We start from the raw sequence: 22,023 nt of genomic DNA on the forward strand, positions 1-22,023 counted from the left end.
TTACCTTGCAGGGGTTGGGGCTGGTAACAACTGCAAGTGTATGCGTTCTGAAATCCATAGTAGGACAATAACTTTATTAGGCCAACTAAAAGGTCACATATGGAGCCACAACTTTTCATCTGGTTAAATGGTCCAAATAACAAGGGGTGGGAAAGGAAGAAAGGTTAGCTGGTGGTGAAGCCAAGGAGCCGAAGTGTCTGCTCACAGTCTCTCAGCATGGCACGTGGGAGGAGGGGGCAGACATTCACAATAACCTGTGCTATTCAGGTTAATCCATGTAAAAGACTGTGAACATTTGGAAGTGTTCATCATCATTGCCGTTAGAAAGCGCCCAGGTTTGGTGCTTGCTTGGGTCTTCAAAAGCAAGAGGTGCTGGCCAAGGAGCCTAGTAGGCCACTTTCTGGTGAGCTGCATTCAGTGTAACAGGCCACACGCCTGCTCTAAACTCTTACCAGATATTAGCACAGATCCAAACAGAATTGCAAGGGGAAAGCAAGAGGGCAACGCACATGGGCATAGCCAGGATTTTTGTTGCGGCAGAAACTCAGTTTGCTATGTGATTTTATTGAGTTTTATTTATTGGGGGGGGGGCAGCTGCCCCTTTCCTTCCCTCCTGGCTACATCCATGGCAAGGCAACTCCTCTGCCATGTAAGATGATGGCAGTGCAGACAAGGTTTCCCAGGGACAGGCAACTCTCACTCCCAGGAGATGATGTCTGTATGCACAATGATTGCTAGGACACAGCTTCACCTTGCAGCAAAAGCTCATCTGAACAACCCTGTGGCAAAAAGAAATGAGAATCCAGTGCTAAAAGAGGTAGTTTAAACAGTTCTAGCAGCAGGGGGACCCAAATACAAACTCAAGTTGTCATCTGTTATATTCTTTCAGCCGCATCAGTGCTAAGAAAGATTCTTGGGAAGCAAACTCTTGTTAAAATTCCGCCTCCAAAAATAAAACAGGGACTGGGAGCTGCTTCCCTGCCTCAAAGGGAGATTTCCTTCTGTCTATCCCACCATATTTTCCCGAGAGAGAACACTGGGTCTTCCAGTGCAATGCACTTAAACTCAAAGGTGGTGGTTATTTTTTTTTCCCAACAACACATATTTATAGTGAATCGCACAGTGGCTGAGAACTAAGGAGCCCCTGGTTCAAACCGCAGCTCAACTAAGTGGCTTGAAGCAAGCCATCTCTCTCCCAGCCTCTCTCCTGCCTTCTGCAATAGGGGGATGTTGATGTTTGTCAGGCATCTTCATTGTACTGTTTTCAGCAACTTCTAAAAACTCTTTTGTTTAGATGTGTCAACCCAGACATGGAATTTTATTATGTATGCTTGGTTTTATCTATATTTTGATAATTTTATTATGTCTACTGTTTTTAAATTATGCTTTAATTGCTATTTTTAAAATTAATAATTTAAATTATTAAATATTTGTAAACTGGTTAGAAATGGGTTTTTAATTGTGAAGAATATAAAACTTTCTAAAGAATAATGCCAGCCTTCCTCCCCCCCCCCCCAGGACTTAATACTTAATACGTTCCAGAGGTCCGTTCTTAACCTGAAACTGTTCTTAACCTGAAGCACCACTTTAGCTAATGGGGCCTCCCACTGCTGCCGTGCCGCCGGAGCACAATTTCTGTTCTCATCCAGGAGCAAAGTTCTTAACCTGAAGCACTATTTATGGGTTAGCGGAGTGTGTAACCTGAAGCATATGTAACCTGAAGTGTATGTAACCCGAGGTACCACTGTAAATATTATTCATTCATTCATTATTTTCAATAAAAAAGTTGGATGGAGAAATTTTGTCAAGGAAACCTGAGCCTGAGGCATTTTAACAACAGATTCAGAACATTTTGTGGCGTACCTCTCATTGTGCATATACCGCACAAGCACGTAGCACAATCTTCATGCACAGTTGAGATGTCATGCTCTACACTCAAGTTGGCACACTTTCCCGCTACACTGAAGTGTGACCTAGAGGAATATTTGTGACATTTAAAGTGACTCTTAACTGATGTTAGCTAAGAAGGAGCATCACACACTTATCTAGATAAAATGATTAGGCCATATATCATTTCCTACACTTGCAAAGCTCTAAATGGCTGTCCTCTCTAGATAAGCAGAATCCCCTGCCAAGTCTGCCTGAAACATTAGCAACCAGGGCTGCCCCCAATTTTGATAGGACTTGTTCCACGTCCATAAATCTGGCTGAATTATAGCCCTAAGGGAAAGCTAAAGATAAGATCCAAACTTTAGTGGCCTGGGGGGGAAACTTTTCCTGACCTTTCTGTATTGCTGGCAGTGCCCTCTGTTCTAATGAGAAGCCACCATATAGACGTGCTGCTATAAACACTGACCTTGGAACAGCTGCAGCATTTACAATTAGATGTAGAAAGATCTGAAGCAAACTGGAGCACAACCTTCCCCTCAGCTGTTGCTTCTTGCGAGAGAAGACAGGCGAGGGGAGAGCAGAGTGGGAAGGCCATTCTCTGGGGGTGACTGGCAGGCTAAGAGGTCAAGCCATCCTCCATCCTCACAAGAGAATGCAAATGTGGGGAGAAAAGGAAGCCTCGTCCAGTCCCGCCAAGATCACTACCCCCTTTGATCCTAAGAGTAACACACAATATGCAAAAGTAACTAGCCAGCCAGAATACAGCTCAGCACCCCTGCCTCTCTGGGGTAGCCACACATGATGCAGATGGAAAGCAGGCTGGTGTAATAGGTTTGGCAGAATCTTGCCCACTGACAGTGCAGTCCAACACATGGGTGGTGCTGTGGTCTAAACCACTGAGCCTCTAGGGCTTGCTGATTGGAAGGTTGGTGGTTTGAATCCCCACAATGGAGTGAGCTCTCATTGCTCTGTCCCAGCTCCTGCCAACCTAGCAGTTCAAAAGCATGCCAGTGCAAGTAGATAAATAGGTACTGCTGTGACAGGAAGGTAAACAGTGTTTCCGTGCACTTTGGTTTCTGTCACAGTGTACCGTTGTACCAGAGGCGGTTTAGCCATGTTGGCCACATGACCCAGAAAGCTGTCTGTGCACAAACACCAGCTCCCTCGGCCTGAAAATAAGATGAGCACCGCAACCCCGTAGTCACCTTTGACTGGACTTAACTGTCCAGGGGCCCTTTACCTTTTACTCTTTAGTAAATTTGTTTAGTTTGTAGCCCAATCTCATTTCTTTCTAAATATGGTTAGGGCTTGGAAGCACAGACAACAGCTGGAAATTTTTCATTGTCATCTACCATAGCGAGCTGTCCCAGAATTTATTTGTTTAACCGCTTGCCTGGGGTGAATATTTTGACCCACTCCAGCAAAATATATTGGCTGTGGAATTCTATGCATATTTACATGAAGTTAAGTCCCACTGTGTACAGTGAGACCTAGTCCCAGGTAAGTGTGTATAAGATTGCAGCTTAAGTGATGGATATTGGGGGGGGGGGGGGAGAATCCTAATTTCACATACACACTGCTGGGGGCTCAGCTGGTGATGACCTACCAAGAAAGAGATCTTGGCATTGTGGGAGACAGCCGAATGAAATGCTGACCCTGTGTGTGACAGCTGTGAAAAGGTTGAATTACATGCTAAGGATCATTGGAAAAGGAATCAAAACTGCCAATATCATAACTCCTTTTCCAAGTAAGGTTGGGAAAGATTTCTGTCTGAAACCCTGGAGAGCTGCTGCTAGTCAGTGTGCAGACAATATTGAGTGAGAAGGACCAGTGGCCTGAAGTGGTATAAGGCAGTTCCCCATCTTTGGGGCATTTGAACTTAGAGGGGGGAAGATGAGTGAGAGAGGACATGATAGAGTTTTGCAAAACTACACGTGATGTGGAGAGAGTGGTGCTTTTCTCCTCTCCAGGTATCTGGGGTCATCCAAAGAAACTGATCAGTTGAAAATTCAGAGCAGACACTTTAAATACTTCTTTTACACACTGTATAGTTAAATTGTGGAATTTGCTGCCAAAGGGTGTGTCAAGCACCTCCACTTTAGAGGGCTTCAAATAAAACATGGAGGTTAAGGATATCACTGGCTACTGACCATAGTGGCTATAGGCAACATCTAGGATTGGAGACAGCATACCTGCACGACAGCAGAATAATGTTTCTGGACCACAGCAGGAGAACACTACTGCCCTCATGCCCTGCTCTTGGATTTTCTATGCCTGCCCACTATGCAAAAACAGGATGCTGGACTAGATAAGCCTTTGATCTGATCCAGCGGGGCTCTTGTATTAACATTACCCACACCAACAAAACCCTTGTGAAACATTAACCTCGGGGACGTTTCTTCTCAGTTGAACATGGAGAATGTTGAACACATTCAGGTTCTGGGCACACCAAATCTCCAGTCTGTTTTGCTTGCAAAACTCATACAATCAGATGGTGAAAGGAGACATCTTTAATTCAACTTTCCTACAAATAAACATCTCATATATGTCCCTTCAAAAAAGAAGAGAAGAGAGACCCAGTCACTGATCACTAGAAAGATACATACAGTGAGCATTCATATTAAATGGGGCCCTTTGTCTATCCAATTACTCCCCCACCCCAATTTTCTCCAGTTGTTACTTGTGTAGCCTTTTCTTTTCTTTTTTGAAGGGTCTCTTCTTTCATCATAAAACGTTCCTTGTATAAAAACCTTATATATACACATATGGATGGATGCATTATCCAATGCAATTGTTGTGCCAAACCCAGAGAAGTGCCACCTTAGTTGTCAAGTTTCTAGAATTCGAACAGTTGTCTCTTGAACAGCTGCATTTGTGTAAGCCGGGAGGGCAGGTGGCCTGTGCTAGTCACTTGCCACTCATCACTATGCTGAAGACTGAAAGGTCTCTCCATTTAAAAAAAAAGGAAAAAAAATCCCAAACGTGCCTAGGAGTTTAGAATTCCTTTCTTTGTTTCTACAGTGGAAAGGACAACAATCCCATTTACAACGTCTGAATATCTTCTCATGCTGCTTTGAAAAAGGACTGTGGAGGTGTTTTTGTTTTTTAAAAAATGTCAGTCAAAAAGAAAAGTCCATGCCATTGTGCCAGCAGCAAACACTTTTTGCTTCCTAAAGTCAGCAATTTCAAAGTCCTTCTTTGTTCATCTTGACTCTTTAGAATGGCCTGGCCACTGTTCATGGATGAGGGTGCCCAACCCCATCATCACCCCATCATCATCTTAGGTCCTGTTGGTTGAAAGTTGAAGTCTAAGCAGCTTTTAACTCCCACTGAATTGCCCGTGTTCTTGTCCTTGTAATGTGACCCGAGATACTGAAAGATGGAGGGGGACAAAGAAGATGGAGTTGTGGGGTGGTTGGGAACGCTTTAGAATCAGCAGTTCAGCTCAGGAGGGATCCACCACAGAAGGAATAACGGCGAGCTGTAAACCAAGATCAGAAGCTGTTACAAATCGACTCGATTCAGCTCTGTCACCACCAGTCCTACTTAGGCAGAGATCTGACTAGAGGGGAAGAAGAAAAGGTGGAAGGGCAGGTCTAAAACCAATAGAGGTCCTTGCTTTTATCCTGAGGCTGTAAACCTGAGAACAGAGAAGAGAGAGAGAGAAAGAGAAAAAGAAAATGGAAATAAAATAAAACAGAAAAGGGGGAGGAGTATAAATATATAAGGATGGGGCAGGGGTGGGAAAAGACAACCACCACCATTTTCTTGAAAGGGTAGGTAACCTATCTAAAAGCATAGCAACACACTCTCAAAATAAAAGGAAAACCCAAGTTCAAATGGATAGCTTCACAAGAGAATTTAGGGAATCCTGGTGGAAATCCGGTTTTGGCACTGTCCCTCACCTTTAGTTCCACATCTGTAAAAATGGGCACTTGGAATTGAATCAAGCATTTTCTAAACAGAGAGGTGACTTGACTATAAACTAGGCATTAACAATGGGTTGCCATGATGAGCCCTCACAAACACAAAGAGCTCACCCTACAGGCTTATTAAGAGGATGGTGACAATTTAGAAAATTACCGTATACTATAGAGCTCAAGGACAGGAGCAACTCCATAAAAATACACATTAGGGGAGCAGGGGGAAGTGGGGAACATTTGGAGGGGGAGCACCTGGACCCACTGTCGCTACCCCTTGGAGTCATCCCTTGGAGTCATCCCTGCTTGGGGAATAAATGCAATAGAGACTCACAAGAGATGTGACCAGTTTTATTTACAACTAGGCCCCTACAGGGATAATTGGTTTCACCCTTAGTCTTTTGAATTGTAGAATCCAGAATTCTTTCCTTAGAGAGGGAAAGAAAGAGAGAGACAAACACAGAGAAAGAGAGAGAGAGATGTTACCTAAGTTTGCACACCCACTAAACTAAAAATAAAAATAGTAATATCTGTATTACATGGAAAACACATAGTAGACATCTCCTCTAACAAGAAAACATTTTCTATCAAGAATTTGATAAAAACTGAAAGTTTCTTGAGGAAAGGTTATGTTCATTTTGTGAACATACTCCCTAAGATAGTCGTGGATAACTTTTGAACACCGAGAGCTGAATTATAAGTTGCATCAAGGAATACTTGAACTTGGGCTCTCCGGTGTGTTTCCTAATGTCACAATCATATTACCTATTTTTCTCAGTTTGCCTGTATCAGTAGCTTCAAGTGAGCCCACCTATGATGTGTTGAAGCAGCTACAGAACTATCACCATTCAGCTACGGGGCAAGAGTGTTTGCATGGATACACTACACTTAATATCACTGCACAAAAGCTAGATTTTTCTTCTTGATAATTACAGCATTTATTATTATTTTTTTGCAGAAAGGCAAGAAAAGCACCTGTTAAGTTTAGAAATAAATAACTCAGTTTTATGTCTCACTCGGTTTCTGTTTGGTGCCTTACTTTGTTTTCATGCGTCGTCATTTAATTTTTTTTATTATGGCTAAGGACCTCAAAAGCTGGAAGTGGCCCCTGCCTCTCTGGACCTCTGAGAAGGGCTGAGGGCAGGAATTGTATTCTATTACTGTTCATTTTGTTATTTGCATTTATTTGGGGTAGAGCAAGGGGACCTTACTGATGATGAACACACACACACACACACACACAAACACACACACACTATTCAGGATGTGAGAAAAGGGTGGATGGACAGAAACAGAAAGCTACACCTGCCAGGCCTTACCTGTGTCCACATTGAGGCCTAAACTCTGTGCCATTTCCCCTGCAGGACTGGCGAAAGGTGCTGGCGTTGTCCACGCTGAAGTGGCAGGCTCACTCTTGCCCAGCTCGCATGGAGGGCTGACGGGCGTGGGCACTGAGGCGGGCGTGAGGCGGTGGGGGCGCACGGAAGCGGCGGGCACCAGCAGGGAGCCATAGCGAGGGTCAAAGTGAGGGCCGTAGACCTCGTGCACAGCGGTGGGTCGAGGGTAGGCTGAGCTCTGTGTTCCAATGTAAGGGTGGTGGTGGTGGTGATGGTGGTGATGGGCAGGGTGCCAGGGCTCCGGGGGCCCCTGGTGGAGGTGACTGTGCAGTGAGCCTGGAGAGTAAGGGTCCGCTGTGGCAAAGGGCAGTTCGCTGTGGGCACTGGCTGACAGTGGGCTGCCCAGGGACGCAGGCACTGAAGAGGGCTGGTACGTGCTGTTCCAGAAGGAAGGCGGGAAGCTGCGTTGGCTCATGGGGAATGATCCATCTGAACAAAGGAAGGTGGAGAAGCACATCAGAGCCTCATCAGAAAGGTGCGATGTCCATCCATTCCGTTAACCACAGGGACTCCTACTGATAATGCATGTGCTTTCTAGATAAGCATCCTTCCTGTAATCTGTTTCCAAGGCAAATTGTTTCGCCAAAAGGGTCTTCAGATTAGCCCCTCTCCTGGACTTTCACCCTGGCCATCAACCTCTTTTTCTGATTCACATCAAGAATAGAAGGGTGCTCTCCAAAAAAAGAGTCCCTTGAATTATAAAGGCCAATGCCATTTTTACCAGTGATGCTTTAAATAGGCAATTTCAATTGGTCAGCTGTAACCATGACTAAGGGCTCATCCTTTTGCTCCACACTTTCTAGGAACAGGTCCTCATTTTAAAGCTCTGTGTTCAAGCGCTCCCTCCTTCCACTACTTACCTTGGGGAAACCTGCTCTTTAATGCTTAATTAGGACAAACAGCAATTCAGGTTTTCTGTGGATTGCTGTTTGGTCCAATTCAGCGGTAAAGAACATGTTTTTGTGGGGAAAGTGCTGGGGAGGGAAGCACTAGGACAAGAAGCTTTAAAGCATGGACCTGTGTCTAGAAACGTGGCACAAAAGGAAGTCTGGATGAGCTTCCAGATGACCTGATTAACCAGCATTCAACCTGATTTGTTTGTGGAGAGATTAGGCCACATCAGCTGCTTGATGAGCATTTGCCTTGACTTTTCTGTGGTAGACCTTGGATGATGTTGCATCAAGCCACTGTTATCCCACAGAGTGCATTTCCCTGCCCATTTCCTTATTGTAAAAAGTCGGATATTGCGGGGAAGTGGGTTTGTTTCACAAAAGCTCAGAATCAGCTTTAATTGCACAACCTGAATTTGCTGCTATGCGATTGAAAGTCTTAAGTTTAGATGGAACCCTAACGTTCATTTTTACCCTTGCATCATGTAAAGCCTCTGTCAAAATACAAAATAAGCATTAAAATCCAACCAAGACCCTAGAAGCACGTTAAAAACTAACCAATTTATTATGGCAAAAGTTTGTGTGGATCTTAGTCCATGTTGTCAGGTACATGAAATGCAGTTCTATTTGGCAGATACACATAGGAGTAAAGGGATGGGGAGAGTAAAGTTTGGCATTAAATTGCAGTGAAATGCAAGACCCAAGCTGACAATCTACTGATTTAAGTTAGTCATCATGTCCATTGATCTCAGTGGGTCTACACCGATGAGGACTGAGGATGGATACATCCCATTTTCTGTGGCAATTTATTCAGAACTGAAATGGAATGATCCTAGCTTGCTTTTTATGTTTCATTGTCACTTAACTCCATCCTTTACATCCATGTATACTGTATATCTTTATTGAAATTGGCTGAATTGTAACATGAATTTACTTTTGTATTTTGTCCAGCATTAAGAAGATTGGTTGAATAATAAGACATGAGCACAGACAGTGGCGTAGCGTGGGGGGTGCATGGGGGGCCGGCTGCACCGGGCGCAACATCTGGGGGTTAGGGTTAGGGGGCGCAAATCCACAGGTTAGGGGGTGCAAATTACTTGCCTTGCCCCGGGTGCTGACAACCCATGCTACGCCACTGAGCACAGATGAGCTGTTTGGTGTCTTGTGTCAAAAGGAAATATATTCTGCACTTTCCTAACTAAAAAGTATTATTGGCATCTTTCAAAAAATAAAATAAAAATGTCTCTAGTCCTCCAGAAACTTAACTCCACCCTGGTGAATCTTTTTAAAGAGAGAGTGCACTGAATGAGCCAGATGAACCCCGAACCCTTGATTCCAGAAGAGATCCACACTGTGAGCAACCCATGATTCTCAAGAGCTCATAAGCAATTTGATTCCCACGGAGCAACAGACAATCTCAGCTGTCAATGAACCTTGAGGCAGATAACAGAACCCTAACAACATCTGATCTCAAGAGATTATCCTTGGGATTATTCTCACAGAATCCCATAGTGATAAAATCTAAATTACACTCTACACACACTTTTTAAAAATGCGTTAAGTATACCATGGGCGGGGGGCGCATCTCATGCAGCCACCACAAGGATCCCATCAGGTTGCGGGATAATCACTTGCTTTAACCAAGGACACCTTGCGAGCTTCATGAGTAAGGGGGGGGGGTTAGATTTCTCGTGACCAAGTCTCAAAATGGAAGATCTGCATTCACAGTAAGGTCATGAGGGAGCTTGCAGATCTCTCTCAAATAATGCCCTTGCAACTTAACTATGCTTCATTATAGACATGGTTCTCACTTATTTTATTTTTAAACAGGGCGGGAAGACGCTTTGCGCCTGCGATCCTGCGCGCGCTTCCTTGGAAGCAAGCCCCGTGAAAATGTTTCTGAAGAAGCATGGCTAAGATCAGGCTGCAGCTCGAGACAACGGCATCCTGTGTGTATCCAAAACAACCATTAGTGGCTCCTCGGGCGTTCAAATCGCGACCAAAGCAATCGCTGATCAGAGCAAGTGCTTTCCTACCAGGGCTACCCTGCAAAATATTCGAGTACGCGGGAAAGTCGCGGAACTTCTTTAAGAACAAACGTACATCGGATCGTGTCCCTTAGCTGCTGGCTTCAAGCAGAATTATGAGTGTCTGGGGCCGAGGTGACACCCTGCGTCCTGTATGCCCCTATTTTTGGAGCGCTGCTGCAGTCCCACGGAAGCGCCCTTTAGAGTCACAGAGTCTGCCATGGACTCCTTTCTCTCTGTCAGCCCTTCTAGTCGCCAGGAGGCATTTGAGTGGGGATCTGGGCCCAGCGGAAAGGATTAAATTGCCCCGGGGATTGGGTTCCCAGGTGATGTTGGACTACAACTCCCATCATCCCTTGGCCACCGGTCCTTCTAACTAGGGATGATGGGAGTTGTAGTCCAGCAACAGCATGGGACCCAAGCTGGACTTAATGGTGGTGGAGCTCTTCCAGAGGGTAACCTGTCTATCACTTCGCTAAGCTTACTCCCCCCCCCCCCCAAGTGGGGAAAGCAGACCTGCTGCGTCCGCGGACCCGCCTACTCATTCCGCTGACCGGGACCCCTTGCTGGATCTCTGCGCCGAAGTCTTGCCCTGGACCGCACCGCTGCTCCCCACAAGGCTAAGGTTCGAGATTTTGCAAGTTTTCCAAGGGTGATTTCTGTCCCAGTTTTTGCGCATTGCTGAAGGGCGATGCAGAAGCGCACTAAAGAAACGAATTTGCACTTCCGATCTGGAAAACCCCGGGGCTTGCTCGAACAAAGCGGGGTGGGAGCATGAGACTCTCGGGGTCGTGAGTTCGAGCCCCACGTTGGGCAAAAGATTCATACATTGCAGGGGTGGACTAGATGACCCTTGTGGTCTCTTCCAACTCTGCAGCTCCTTTATGATTCTAACTAGCCGGGGAAACAGAAGTTGGACCCCAGTGGAAGCATGTTTACTTCGAGAGAGTGCTGCCTGCAAAGAATGGCTACTCGGAAGTAATTCCGTGAGGGTCGCTCTCAGGTATGGGGCTGCGGCCTGACTTTGGGACTTCTGCGTAAACGTCTCTGGAATGGTGATGTCCGCGTTTAGACAAATATTGCTGAATTTCGAGATTTCTCCTTCTCAGCAGCTTGTTTTCTGGCTGCTGTGACTGTGCTTTGATATCAAAGTGTGTCATACATGGACGTAGCCAGGATTTTTATCAGGGGGGCAGGCTTTTGTTAGGGGGGGCAGAACTTCAGGTTTATATTGATTGGGGGGTAGCTGCCCCCCCTAGGCTACGCCCATGGTGTCATACTCCGTATTGATTTTTGGAGAGCATAAACCAGCGTATCCAGAAATACCCCAGCCATCTCTTTCTTCACTAGAAAATGCCATATACTGCGGTGCAGTATTTCAGAATACAGGCAGATTTTTTTTTTTAATAAAAGAAAAAGAAAAAAGGTGATGGTAGCTGAGAATTAATTGCCAATTTTAAAGATTTGCCTCTTTCTAAAAAGAAAGCAATTAGTTATCCCACTAATTAGTAATAACTAAGATAGCAATTAGTTATTACTGTTCATTACCCTGTCCGCTTATAAAAATGATTAAAAACCCAGTAAGATCCATGAATCGAGAGTGCGTGGTCTAAAACCCAACTTTTTCTCTCTCCTAGAAGTCGTTGCTTGGCATCATCCGGCCTAGCCAAAAAAACCAAAAAGGTGGAAAAAGGCGAGGGGGGGGGGCATTATCCATATTAAACAAAACACCTTGGAATCGAATGGAGAGGGAATGAGACCCCCAGTCTGTGACTCCAGCTTGTTAAGTACTTGAATTTAAGGGGCCTGTCCTAAGCGTACATATTATGGGGGTACCTTTCATTGCTGAACAATTCCTTCAGAGTGAATGTACACATAATTGTGCCGTTAATTGTGCCCGTGCAATTCTACACTTGCATTTCTCCCCCGGTAAGCTGTGTGCCCCAATTCCAGAGGATTCCAGACAGGAACACCCGCTGCTGCAAAAGCATTCCTACAACTATTTAAAATCACTTACTTTCTATATTTTTGCTTCAGGGTCGCCTTATTTCTACAACGCCAGGAACCAGGACTTAAAAAGCATTAAGTAATATTTGGGGGACAAAAAAATTATTTGCTCTCTTCAAGTAGCCTAACAGGTTGGGCGATGAGGCGGCTACATTTTGCATCCCACGTCTTTTTATTCAGAAGTAAATGGTATTGCATCCCATTGAGTTTCCTCTCAAAAGTGTTGTTTGGGGGCTTTTCCTTTGCCTTTATCGGGCAGATTGGATTTTTCGTTTCTTAGAGCCTTGGAAAGAAAACCCCGTTCTTAAATGTGCAATTTGCGTACCTGGAAAACCCCAGCCTCTCCCCCGCCTTCTGCGTTCGGTGCCGGATTCGTTTCCTTTCCCCATTGAATTAAGACGCTCCTCCCTATTTGCCTCCATGCGTTTCCCCGCGCCCTATGTCCCCTGCCCCAAGTCGGCGGCCATTACGGGGCCGGGGTGTCTGTTGGTTAAAGGGGACGGTGTCTTGCTGCGACCTGTCGCCCCCCGATCGCCCTTTAGAGTGAAGAATATTAATCCCGAAATTAACCAGTCCCATGCAAGATCCCTTTTTAAAAAGGAAAAGTTGGTACTACGATCCTGTCATCTCTCTGCCTGGAAGTAAACCCCCATGGAGTTCAGACCAGCTGCTTCCAGGGTGAAAATATATAGTTTTGCAAGCTCTCTCTCAATTATATCAATGTTTAATTGGTGTTTTTTTTAATGCTTGGTGTCCCCTCCCCATGTTTTGAACTGTTCTTATTTTTATCTGTAAACTGTCTTGAATCCCTGGTCAGAGGAAAATACGGGGTACTGTATAAATAAATATACTGTATTGTTCTAATAATAAAATAAAATAAAAATTAAAAAACTAAATTCCTTCCAGTAGCACCTTAGAGACCAACTGAGTTTGTTATTGGTATGAGCTTTCGTGTGCATGCACACTTCTTCAGCTGCTACTGGAAGGAATTTTTTTATTTTGTTTCGACTATGGCAGACCAACACGGCTATCTACCTGTAACTAGTGTTATAATAATATTACTGATCTGTATGTATTCAGCCCTCGGTGTCCACGTGTCCTCCTGCAATAAGTCTTGTTTTCTCGTGTTCAAGTTGTTTTAAAAAAACCCAATAACCCCAAAATTGCTATCCTCCTCCCGCCCCTGTTCATTTAACAGCTGCTTGATATGCAGGAATTAACAAGCGCCGCTTTTCGCCGCCGAAAGAGAACGGAATCCGCTGCTAATTGCTGCAGCTCAAGCTGCGGCTCACGGCGCTGGCGCGGCCCAAGCCTCCGGCATGCTGGTCTCGCTCGCCCGGGCGCAGACGCCCCAGCTTGTTTCTCCCTCCCCCCAGTTGCGCTCCCCGAGGGGCTGCCGAGATTTTCTTGACAACGGCCTCTTGGGGGCTACAAAGGGCAGGGCAGCCCTCTGCCCTTCTCGGCCCGGCAGCTGCTCCAGGGAGACCTTGCTGGGCCATTTGTTTTGTCTTTCTGAAATTCCGGCAGCTGAGCTGCCCTCGTCGGGGACTTTTGGAGTTTGACAGGAAAGGGGGTAAATTCATTTCTCCCCTCCCTGTGAAAAGTTTAGCCCTGTAAATTCCAGAAAGTGGAACTTTAATAATAATAATGCAAACTTTGGAAATGTACGAAGAGGTAATGTTAAAATTCTAAACTGAATTAAACATGTGTTTTCAAAACTACACACTTTTTGATCTGATATGTGTGAGCAGAAATGTATCAGCTTGGAGAATTTAGTAAGAGAAACATCACCTTTCACAGGCAGCTGCCTTGGATTGAGCTTTTGGTCCAGCTAGATCAGAATCGTCCACAGTGATTGGCAGAGACTCTCAATTCAGACTAGGGACATTTGCAGCCCTACCTGGGGATCTGACCTTCTGCAGGCAAAACAGGTGCTCTACTAGCTACCATTGCACTGCCAGACAGGGTTTAGTTTGCAAGAAGGTTATTGAGATAAATGGGATGCTGGCAACCGGCGCTTTTTTTAAAGAAAAAAGAAAATGGAAAGGTTAGATCTAGATTAAACTGAATAAAGCATGGACTGGCATGTCAAAGGTGACACGGCAACTTCAGAAAAAATTGCATGCAAGGAGAGAACCCATCCCAAAACAAATTCCAGTGTGGATGCACCCCTAGCCTGTTTTTCTTTAAAAGTTCTATCTCTCCTATATTCTCTTCTATACAGAATAGAATTCTATAATAGAATTCCCTTCTATTCATATGCATAGAAGTTCATGGACCTACAGGACAATTCAAAACACATCATACACAACCCACCTTTTGCAGTGGAAAAGATTTAGGCTGTAATCCAGGAAGTAAACCTCACTGAACTCAGTGGGGCTTCCTTCTGAGTAGGGTTGCACTGCCAAACAGCACAGAACATGGGGCTCCTGTACCTTTAAGAGATGTATAGATGAAGGTACTCCAGTAGATGTAGCTATAGGTACCTGGTCCTCCAGTTCCCATTGACCCCCATGGCCAGGGAAGCATCTGGTTTTGCCTCTTTGTATTTTTACCAACTACAGAAGTGCCCTGCAGGATCAAACACAGCCTTCTCGTTCAGCATCTCTCTTCACACAGTGGCTGACCAGATACTTGCTATCAGAAGGCCACAAGCAGAGCACGAAGGCAAAGAGTCCCGCCCCCCCCCCCGCAAATAGTTTCAGTGAAATATTGTGTCTGAATATGGAGGCTTCATATAGGTTTCACACACTTAACTGCTCAATTAAGATCAATAGGGTTTAGAACCCTATTGACCTGGCCCACATCCTTTACTCAGAGCATTCAATGCATCTAGTGTTGGGAATCTGATAATATGTTTTTGTGGCTCATTGCTTCCTTCCCCCACTGTTTTGGAAGCAAGGCACAAAAGATGAAATATATGCCCCTCATTGCTTCCAATTAAAGTTTGTTTGTGGATTCTTGCAGGCTGCCATTTATTCATAAATAAGGCCCATTGAGTTGAATGCAACTTATGCGTCACTAACTCCCAAGTGAGCCTAAAGGATTACAGCCTTGGTGAATGTGACTATTCCTGGATTCATTTATTGGAGTAGCTACTACAGCCCATTAAAGCTGTGATCCTATGTACCCTTATCCTGGGACTAAGTCACATAAGGCCAAATCAATAATATAGTCTTAGGCTGTGTACACACTTCTGTTTACTATGCATCCAGTGTGTTCCCGCTCCTAGTTTGGAAAGTGGTATACCCACGATGTTAGCCATATATATCCTGCCATTGCTTATGAAGTACATTGTTTTGATGCATCTCTTCCCCCCTCAAAAAACCCCAGCTTTGATCCAGATTGGGAAAAAGAAGGACCTAGCTGTGTTTTAAGCTGGTACTGTGTACACAATCTTTATTGCCTTGGCTCCCTTCCTAATTTCAAAGAGGATAAGATCTTTTATAGGTGATTATAAACAGATATCCCTGGAGAAAATGTGTCAGCCATTATGTTTGCACACATGCGATATAATTCTGCCCCAGCCACTCCACACTTTCCCCACTGCAGACATAGAACTCTGTGGGTTATGCCGAACATATCTATTCACAGGTGAGCAGCGCACCTAGGTTGTACCAAATGCCCCTTGCTTCAAAGCATTAGATCCCATTCAAAGTCTGTATCCAGGTCACTGCTGCTCCCTGAGCTGCCTGGCTTTCAACAACAGCTACCACACCTTACGGCTATAGTGGCACAACATTGTGTGCTAATTCTCCCTAGCCCCTTGCCCGGAACTACAGTTCCCTGCTGGGAAGGCACCAGTAGTTAAGCCAGATTCAAAGAGTTTCCTAGTGCGTGCGCAGACAGACCAGGCAGCGAAGGTCGTGCAGGGCCAAGAGGCTTATCAGCTCACCCCTCCAAGAGCTGGAGCTCCTCATGGCAGCCTTCGTGCTGGAGCTGCTGGGTGAGTAGCTGCTGGGCTGGCTGAGGGCTCGGCTGAAGTGCTCGTCCACCACAGCACTGATGTCCCCTTGGAAATAGGTGAACAAGACACATCTGGAATTGATGACTTCGGCCTCTGGGGGGCGCTCTTTCTCCGGGCTGCACTCTTCCTCTTTGATGCTGGCAGGGGCAGTGTGGCTGGAGAAGGAGCTGCTGGCACTGCTGCCGCTTGTGCTGGCGCTCTCTGCGGCTTCCTGCATCTTCGAGTAAAAGGCTAGTTTCTGTGGAAGAGAGCAAAAGGCAATCAAGGTCCGTGCACACAGGCCTGCCCATCGGAAATAGCTAATGGCTCCCCTGCCAAACAGTTGCATTTCGAGGGCAATGAGGCAGCAGGAAGGTTCTGCCTCTCAACCCCAGTTTTTGTGTATAAATAAATGAAATGCAACAATCCCCAGTCTTTTCTACAAACCCATGTAGGAGCCCCTCTCTGTGCATCAGAAGTGAATGAGGTCTGGAGGAAGAAATCATGCACACATTGGATTGCTGGACTGATAACTTTAATAAGGGTGTGTACTGAAATTCAGAGCCAGTGTGTGGTGTAGTGCTTAGAGGGTAGGATTAGGACTTGAGAAGCCAGGGCTTTAACCGCTTTAGCTAATGGGGCCTCCTGCTGCCGCCGTGCAGCCAGAGCACGATTTCTGTTCTCATCCTGAAGCAAAGTTCTTAACCTGAGGTACTATTTCTGGGTTAGCGGAGTCTGTAACCTGAAGCGTATGTACCTGAAGCATATGTAACCCGAGGTACCACTGTATTGAGAAAGAGAGAACCATGCACACCATAACAAACAAACAATTATAATTAAGCACTCTGTTCAAGCACTCTGGTGGTATGATTTATTGTTATCCCAGACTGAAAGTTTCTTTGGCTACAAATACTCGCATTGCTTTTGCTATTGCTATTGCTGAGCTATTTAAAAAAATAAAAAAGCTGGGGATGGGACTGAACTGTCTGCAGGCGTCTGACTCACGCTGGCTCTTTTATAGGCTCAGGTGGAGGTCTGGTGAAGAAGGGCTGGGTAGAAGGGACATGTGAACACATCACTCAAAATGCACGGATTCCTGCGAAGGCAAGCTTTGCTTTTCACCAGTGGGGAGATTTGGGACACTGTGGTTTGCGCCTCAGTCAGGTTTTACAATCTCCCGATCCACAAACCTTTCAGGCAAGAGAATTTGGAAGGGCTTTGCTCCAACGGTTCTGGCTGAAGGAGCTGCTGGATCGCAGCAAGCTGCCCCGTCTTTTTCTCTGGAGGGAAAAAGCTCTCTCTTCCTACTCTTTGAATCGAAGCAAACTGACCCAGTTCCCTGGGCTTGGAGGGCTGCGGCCAGCGGAGAGGAGCAAGAAGCAACGCGCTCTGGGTTTCTCTGTTTGGCTAGCGCGCTTCGCTCGCAGCACTCAGCGCCGGCGGAAAATTTGGTGACGTGCCTAGCTAGTGGAGGCCGACGCGCCGCTGAGAAGGGCCCTCGGGAAGCGGCAGCGCAGGCCGGACAGAAGCGAAGGCACCGCTCCTGCTCGCTCCGACCCGTATTTTGCAAGAGGAGCGGGGAAACAAAAGGAAGACCGGGGTGGAAATGAACCAGGCAACGGCCGACGTCCGCAGGCAGGAGAGAAGACGGCCGCGGCATCCCGCTTCCAAGCTAGCCTGAGACAGCTGGAGCAGGCGGAGAATTCCATTTCTTCGTAAAGATAAGAGGTGACACCAAGTGTCCAAATTGAAGGGAAAACACCAGGAGGAATCGTAACCACAAACTACCTCGCACATGAAAGCGCTGCGCTTTAACAATGTCCGAATGGGACACAATGCGGATCGAAATCCAGAAGATGTTCGTGTACTTTGGCTTCTTAATTATGCCAACAGCAAAAAGACCTGTTGATTCTAAGAGACCGGAATGGCAGGCCAGAGATCGCCCTGAACCTGGTTATTCGAGTGAAATTACTCTCAGTGAAGGGTCCCTGGAGCACCAACCCTTTCAAAACCAAAAGAAGGAAAACTAAAAGCTGATAAGACTATTTTCTGAGTTTAGTTCTAGTAGGATCAAGAGGCGGCGGGAAAGCCACGCAACTGGCAGGACTCGAACTCGGTTTGGGAAGAACAGCGCCCGCTTGGCACGGGGGGAGAGAGAGAGAGAGAGAGAGAGAGAGAGAGAGAGAGAGAGGCATTTCCGACGGGACCAGATTATTTTTCACTGGGTTCTTTGAGAGAGATCTCGAAGGCCTGCTAAATGTTTTCCACGTTTGCTTTGCCGCGGTTAGCGTGTCTGCAGCTGCTGCTGCTGTTGCTGCCGCCTCTGTCAAGGACCATCAAAATGCAAAATGAATAATTGGATTCGGACATAGCGCAAAAGTCCTGGAGGGAAAGTAAGAAGACGTTGGAGGGGGCGGGAGGCGAAGCAGCCAGGCTCGCCGCTCTCTAGATTTCTGCGATTTAATTATGCTACGACGTGGCCATCTCAGAAGCAGAGCGGCTTTAAAAGGGCGATAGACGCATTCGCGGAGCAGTCAGTGAGTGGCTACTGGCCACAAGGGCTACTTGCACGGCCAGAGGTCTGTTGTGCCTGCGAATAATACGAGTCTTGGTGGGGGGACGGGGACAGCAGGAGGAGGGAAGGACTCCTGCTCTCGTGGCCTGCTTGGGGCCTTCCCAGAGGATCTGCTTGGGCACGGTGCGACATAGGGCGGTGGGCCGGATCCAGCAGGACTCTGCTTATGATGGAGCGATTTGGGAGCGTATTCTGACCTACGCCTGCCTCAGTCCCTGCGCTGACCGGCCTCCCACTCCAAGCAGCAGATATTGGAGGGAGGGACCGGCACCCAGAAAGCCCAGCAAATTCTTTTTCATTCGCTCCATTTTCACCACCACGGAGGGCCCTGAGAGCGGCATCTCCCGCTCCTCACTCAGCCGAAAGACTGACAAACCAAACGGGACTCGTATTCTTCCCCTGCTGAGTGACCTTCCCATTTCCTCGAGCTGCACCTCCTCGCGTGGAATGCACAATTGTAAGGTCCTCGGGGCAGGAAGCTTTCCTTCTCTTTGCTTCGTTACTGTGGCAAAGCATCAGGCGCATTGGCTTGGATAAGCCACTCCGGTCCGTGTCCCCAGACGAGTCATCAGAAATGTCCCATGTTTAATAGTGTCTCGGGGAAAGAAAATTAGGTACCGCGATCTCCAAATCCTACTAATACTCACCAAGGTGCTTCAGAAGCCACCACAGCACGGAGTCGGCATAGGGAACTGGGTCCTTTCTCAAGGGACCCTATTCTGACCGGCCTTGCAGAACTATCTGAGAAGGAGTCTGACAAATTACGAATTACAAGCATTATTCTCCATACATCGGCGGGAAGAGGAAAAAATAGCGAGCGCTACGCTTGGGACGTTATCGCGGAAGGAAGGAAGCAACTCGTGGAACTATTATCTGACATTCATTCGTTTTATGGAGGAACCTGAATCGACGGGGCAGACGTTCCTAAGGATTTCAAAATGAACTAAATTGACTTAGCCGCCGGCTGAGTCCTACAGAGCCTAACTTCGCGTTATCAACCACATTCATTTGGAAGCAAACGCCTAGGATTGTTGGGCTTGTTCCCTTTAGGAAAAACAGAAAGATGTATTTACAGAAATACAGAAACATGAAATACAGAAAGAGTGTCGGACTGAATGTCGCCTGCTATCTCTTCCTTTAATGCTGAGTTTGAGTTTTCCTTGCAAACTGAATTTCTATTCCGCCCGACACAATGAAACAATTTTGAATTTCTTTTGCTGCGCAAGACGGGCTTTAAATGGAAGGCAATATTTCCGCATTTTGTCAGTTTCCCCCCCCCCCCACTTAATGATATCTTATTTTTATCTGAACTCTTCAAGAACCAGAATTTATTTCTAGCAAAACAAACAAAAAAACCCCAAAACAACAACAACAATCCACTCACATTCGTTAAAGAGGCACGTTAGCTACCGACGCAATACAATTCAGATCCCCTTGATTCAAGGAAGGTTGGTCTAGCGACGGAAATGAAAACGAATTGCTTCTCTTATTTGCAACAACGAACCGAGGGGCAAGTGAAGGTGCCGGTCTCGGATTTATCGCCGCGCCTTTTGCATGCAAACGAACAGGGCTGAAACATTTTGCTACTTCCGAGTCCAGAGTTCTGAACTTTCTTACAAAAAGCTGCAGAATGCGTTCCGCCTGCTCAGCTTAGGAAATTAACCAAAAAAAGGATAAAAGCTCACTGAAAATTGCAATGGCCAGAGAGAACGAAATTGCAGGAAGCGATTCTGACAGGTTTCTAAAAATCAAATAATCATTTGGGATAGTTTGCATTTATACAACGTATTCCGAGTCCAAAGCAATGCACGCTGTTAGCTTAGGACATCCTCGCAAGGAAGCCAGCGTTACTGCACATACGGCTGCGAAGAACGAGGTAAAAATGGCATTCCGAAAGCCACCCCTGGAATTAGTGGCTGAACTATTGTTCCAACTCCTGTTACAATCTCATTAACACTTCTAACCATTACAGTCGTTCTCCCATTCCTGAAAACAAGTTTAAATACCATTGGTGTCCATGGGTAATATATTTTTAAGTCCAACTGGCGCGCAGGCTGAGCTCGCCGCGAAACATCCCCGCCCGCCATCCCGAGAGCACTTCGAATTCCGAACATGAACACGTTTGCAAAGAAACCCAAAATAAAATCACCACAAGCCTGACTAAAACGGAACCATTTGCTAATTCAATTCCCCCAGAAATCGCGGGGACCGCGGTCCATTTGCGTTTCAGCCCAAGAATTTTCTGACGGTAAGAGCTGTTCGACAGTGGAACGGGCTGCCATGAGAGGTGGTGGATTCTCCTTCACTGGAAAGGCTTTAAGCAGAGGTTGGATGGCCACCTGTCATGTATGACCTAAGCTGAGATTCCTGCACTGAAAGGGGTTGGACTAGATGACCCTGGCGCTCCATTGAGACTCTCAACTCTACAATTCTATTATTCATCCAGGGAATACGAGTGGGGCGGGAAATAGAGCGATACAAGAAGTTGAGCCCCAGGATTCCCTTAACCTCCCCGCCCCCCCCCAAGATTCCTCCGGCTGCGCTCCTAAGTCACCCCCGACGAATTATTGTGCCAAGCTCGAGATAGAATCCTAGAACTGGAGGGAACCCCGAGGATCATCTAGTCCACCCCCTGCAATGCAGGACTCTTTGGGCCAACGTGGGGCTCGAATTCACGAGCCTGAGATTAAGAGTCTCATGGTGTACCAACTGAGCCATGCCAGGGTATATGCCAGGCCAGCAGCACCTCCTTGACGGTGCCTGGGGCTTCCCCGCCTCCCTCCGCCCCCGGCGACCTACCTGGTGGTAAGGGCTATAGGCGGCTGCGAAGTACGGCTGGGGAGGACCATAGACTTGGTACATCACATCCAGGCAGCTCATGGCGAAAGGCAGCCGCGACTCCGGCAGCGGAGCGTCAGTTCTGGCCCGGCGGCTGCATAGGAGGTTTTCCGATCGGGCCGCCCGCCCCTCGAGCAAGGAAGGGGCGGGGAAGGAAGCTCGCGGGAGGAAGGGAGCCTGGCCCTGCCCCGCCGCTGTCAGCCAGCGCAGCGCCAGTCCACGCGCCCACGAGGAACAGGCGCGGCGGGCGCCAGCCGGGAAGCATTTAAACCGCACGCTCGGCGTCAGGCGGGGGCGGGGCGGCCGCGGCCAATGGGAAAGCGCCCAGCGCGCACGCGCGCCCCTCTGCCCGGTTGATCTGTGACAGGCCTCCCTCGCCCCGCCGCCGCTGCCAGGACAGACGTCGCGCCTTTTCCTGTGCCCGGGGTGGGAGGCACCTGGTGCGTTCGGAGCCCATCGCCAGAGCGACGGTAGATCCCGCCCCTCCGTGCACGTGCTTTGCATTGTGTGTGCGGTGGGGGGAACCCAGGGGA

General features: G+C 47.0%; 1 protein-coding gene across 5 annotated transcripts; it reads right to left on the reverse strand.

Annotated features, from left to right (window-relative positions):
* Positions 1-4,982: 4,982 nt before the first annotated feature.
* Positions 4,983-21,729, reverse strand: VGLL2 (vestigial like family member 2). 5 transcript variants are annotated; one of them, XR_014166841.1, is made up of 5 exons: positions 21,452-21,676; positions 16,027-16,336; positions 7,130-7,636; positions 6,145-6,238; positions 4,983-5,530 (listed from the first exon to the last, which is right to left on the reverse strand). XR_014166841.1 is itself a non-coding variant. In XM_081905474.1 (5 exons), the coding sequence occupies exons 1-4, from the start codon at positions 21,530-21,532 to the stop codon at positions 6,204-6,206; spliced, it is 933 nt and encodes a 310-aa protein (XP_081761600.1). In that variant the 5' UTR covers positions 21,533-21,676; the 3' UTR covers positions 4,983-5,371; positions 6,202-6,203. The 5 variants fall into 5 exon arrangements, 4 of the variants coding, with proteins under 4 accessions (XP_081761600.1, XP_081761599.1, XP_081761601.1 ...); XM_081905474.1 differs by having other exon boundaries at positions 4,983-5,371; positions 6,202-6,238; XM_081905473.1 differs by having other exon boundaries at positions 6,202-6,238.
* Between the last annotated feature and the right edge of the window lie 294 nt (positions 21,730-22,023).

Source organism: Podarcis melisellensis (assembly GCF_964234715.1).
Source record: "Podarcis melisellensis genome assembly, chromosome: 3".
Taxonomy (NCBI): Eukaryota; Metazoa; Chordata; class Lepidosauria; order Squamata; family Lacertidae; genus Podarcis; species Podarcis melisellensis.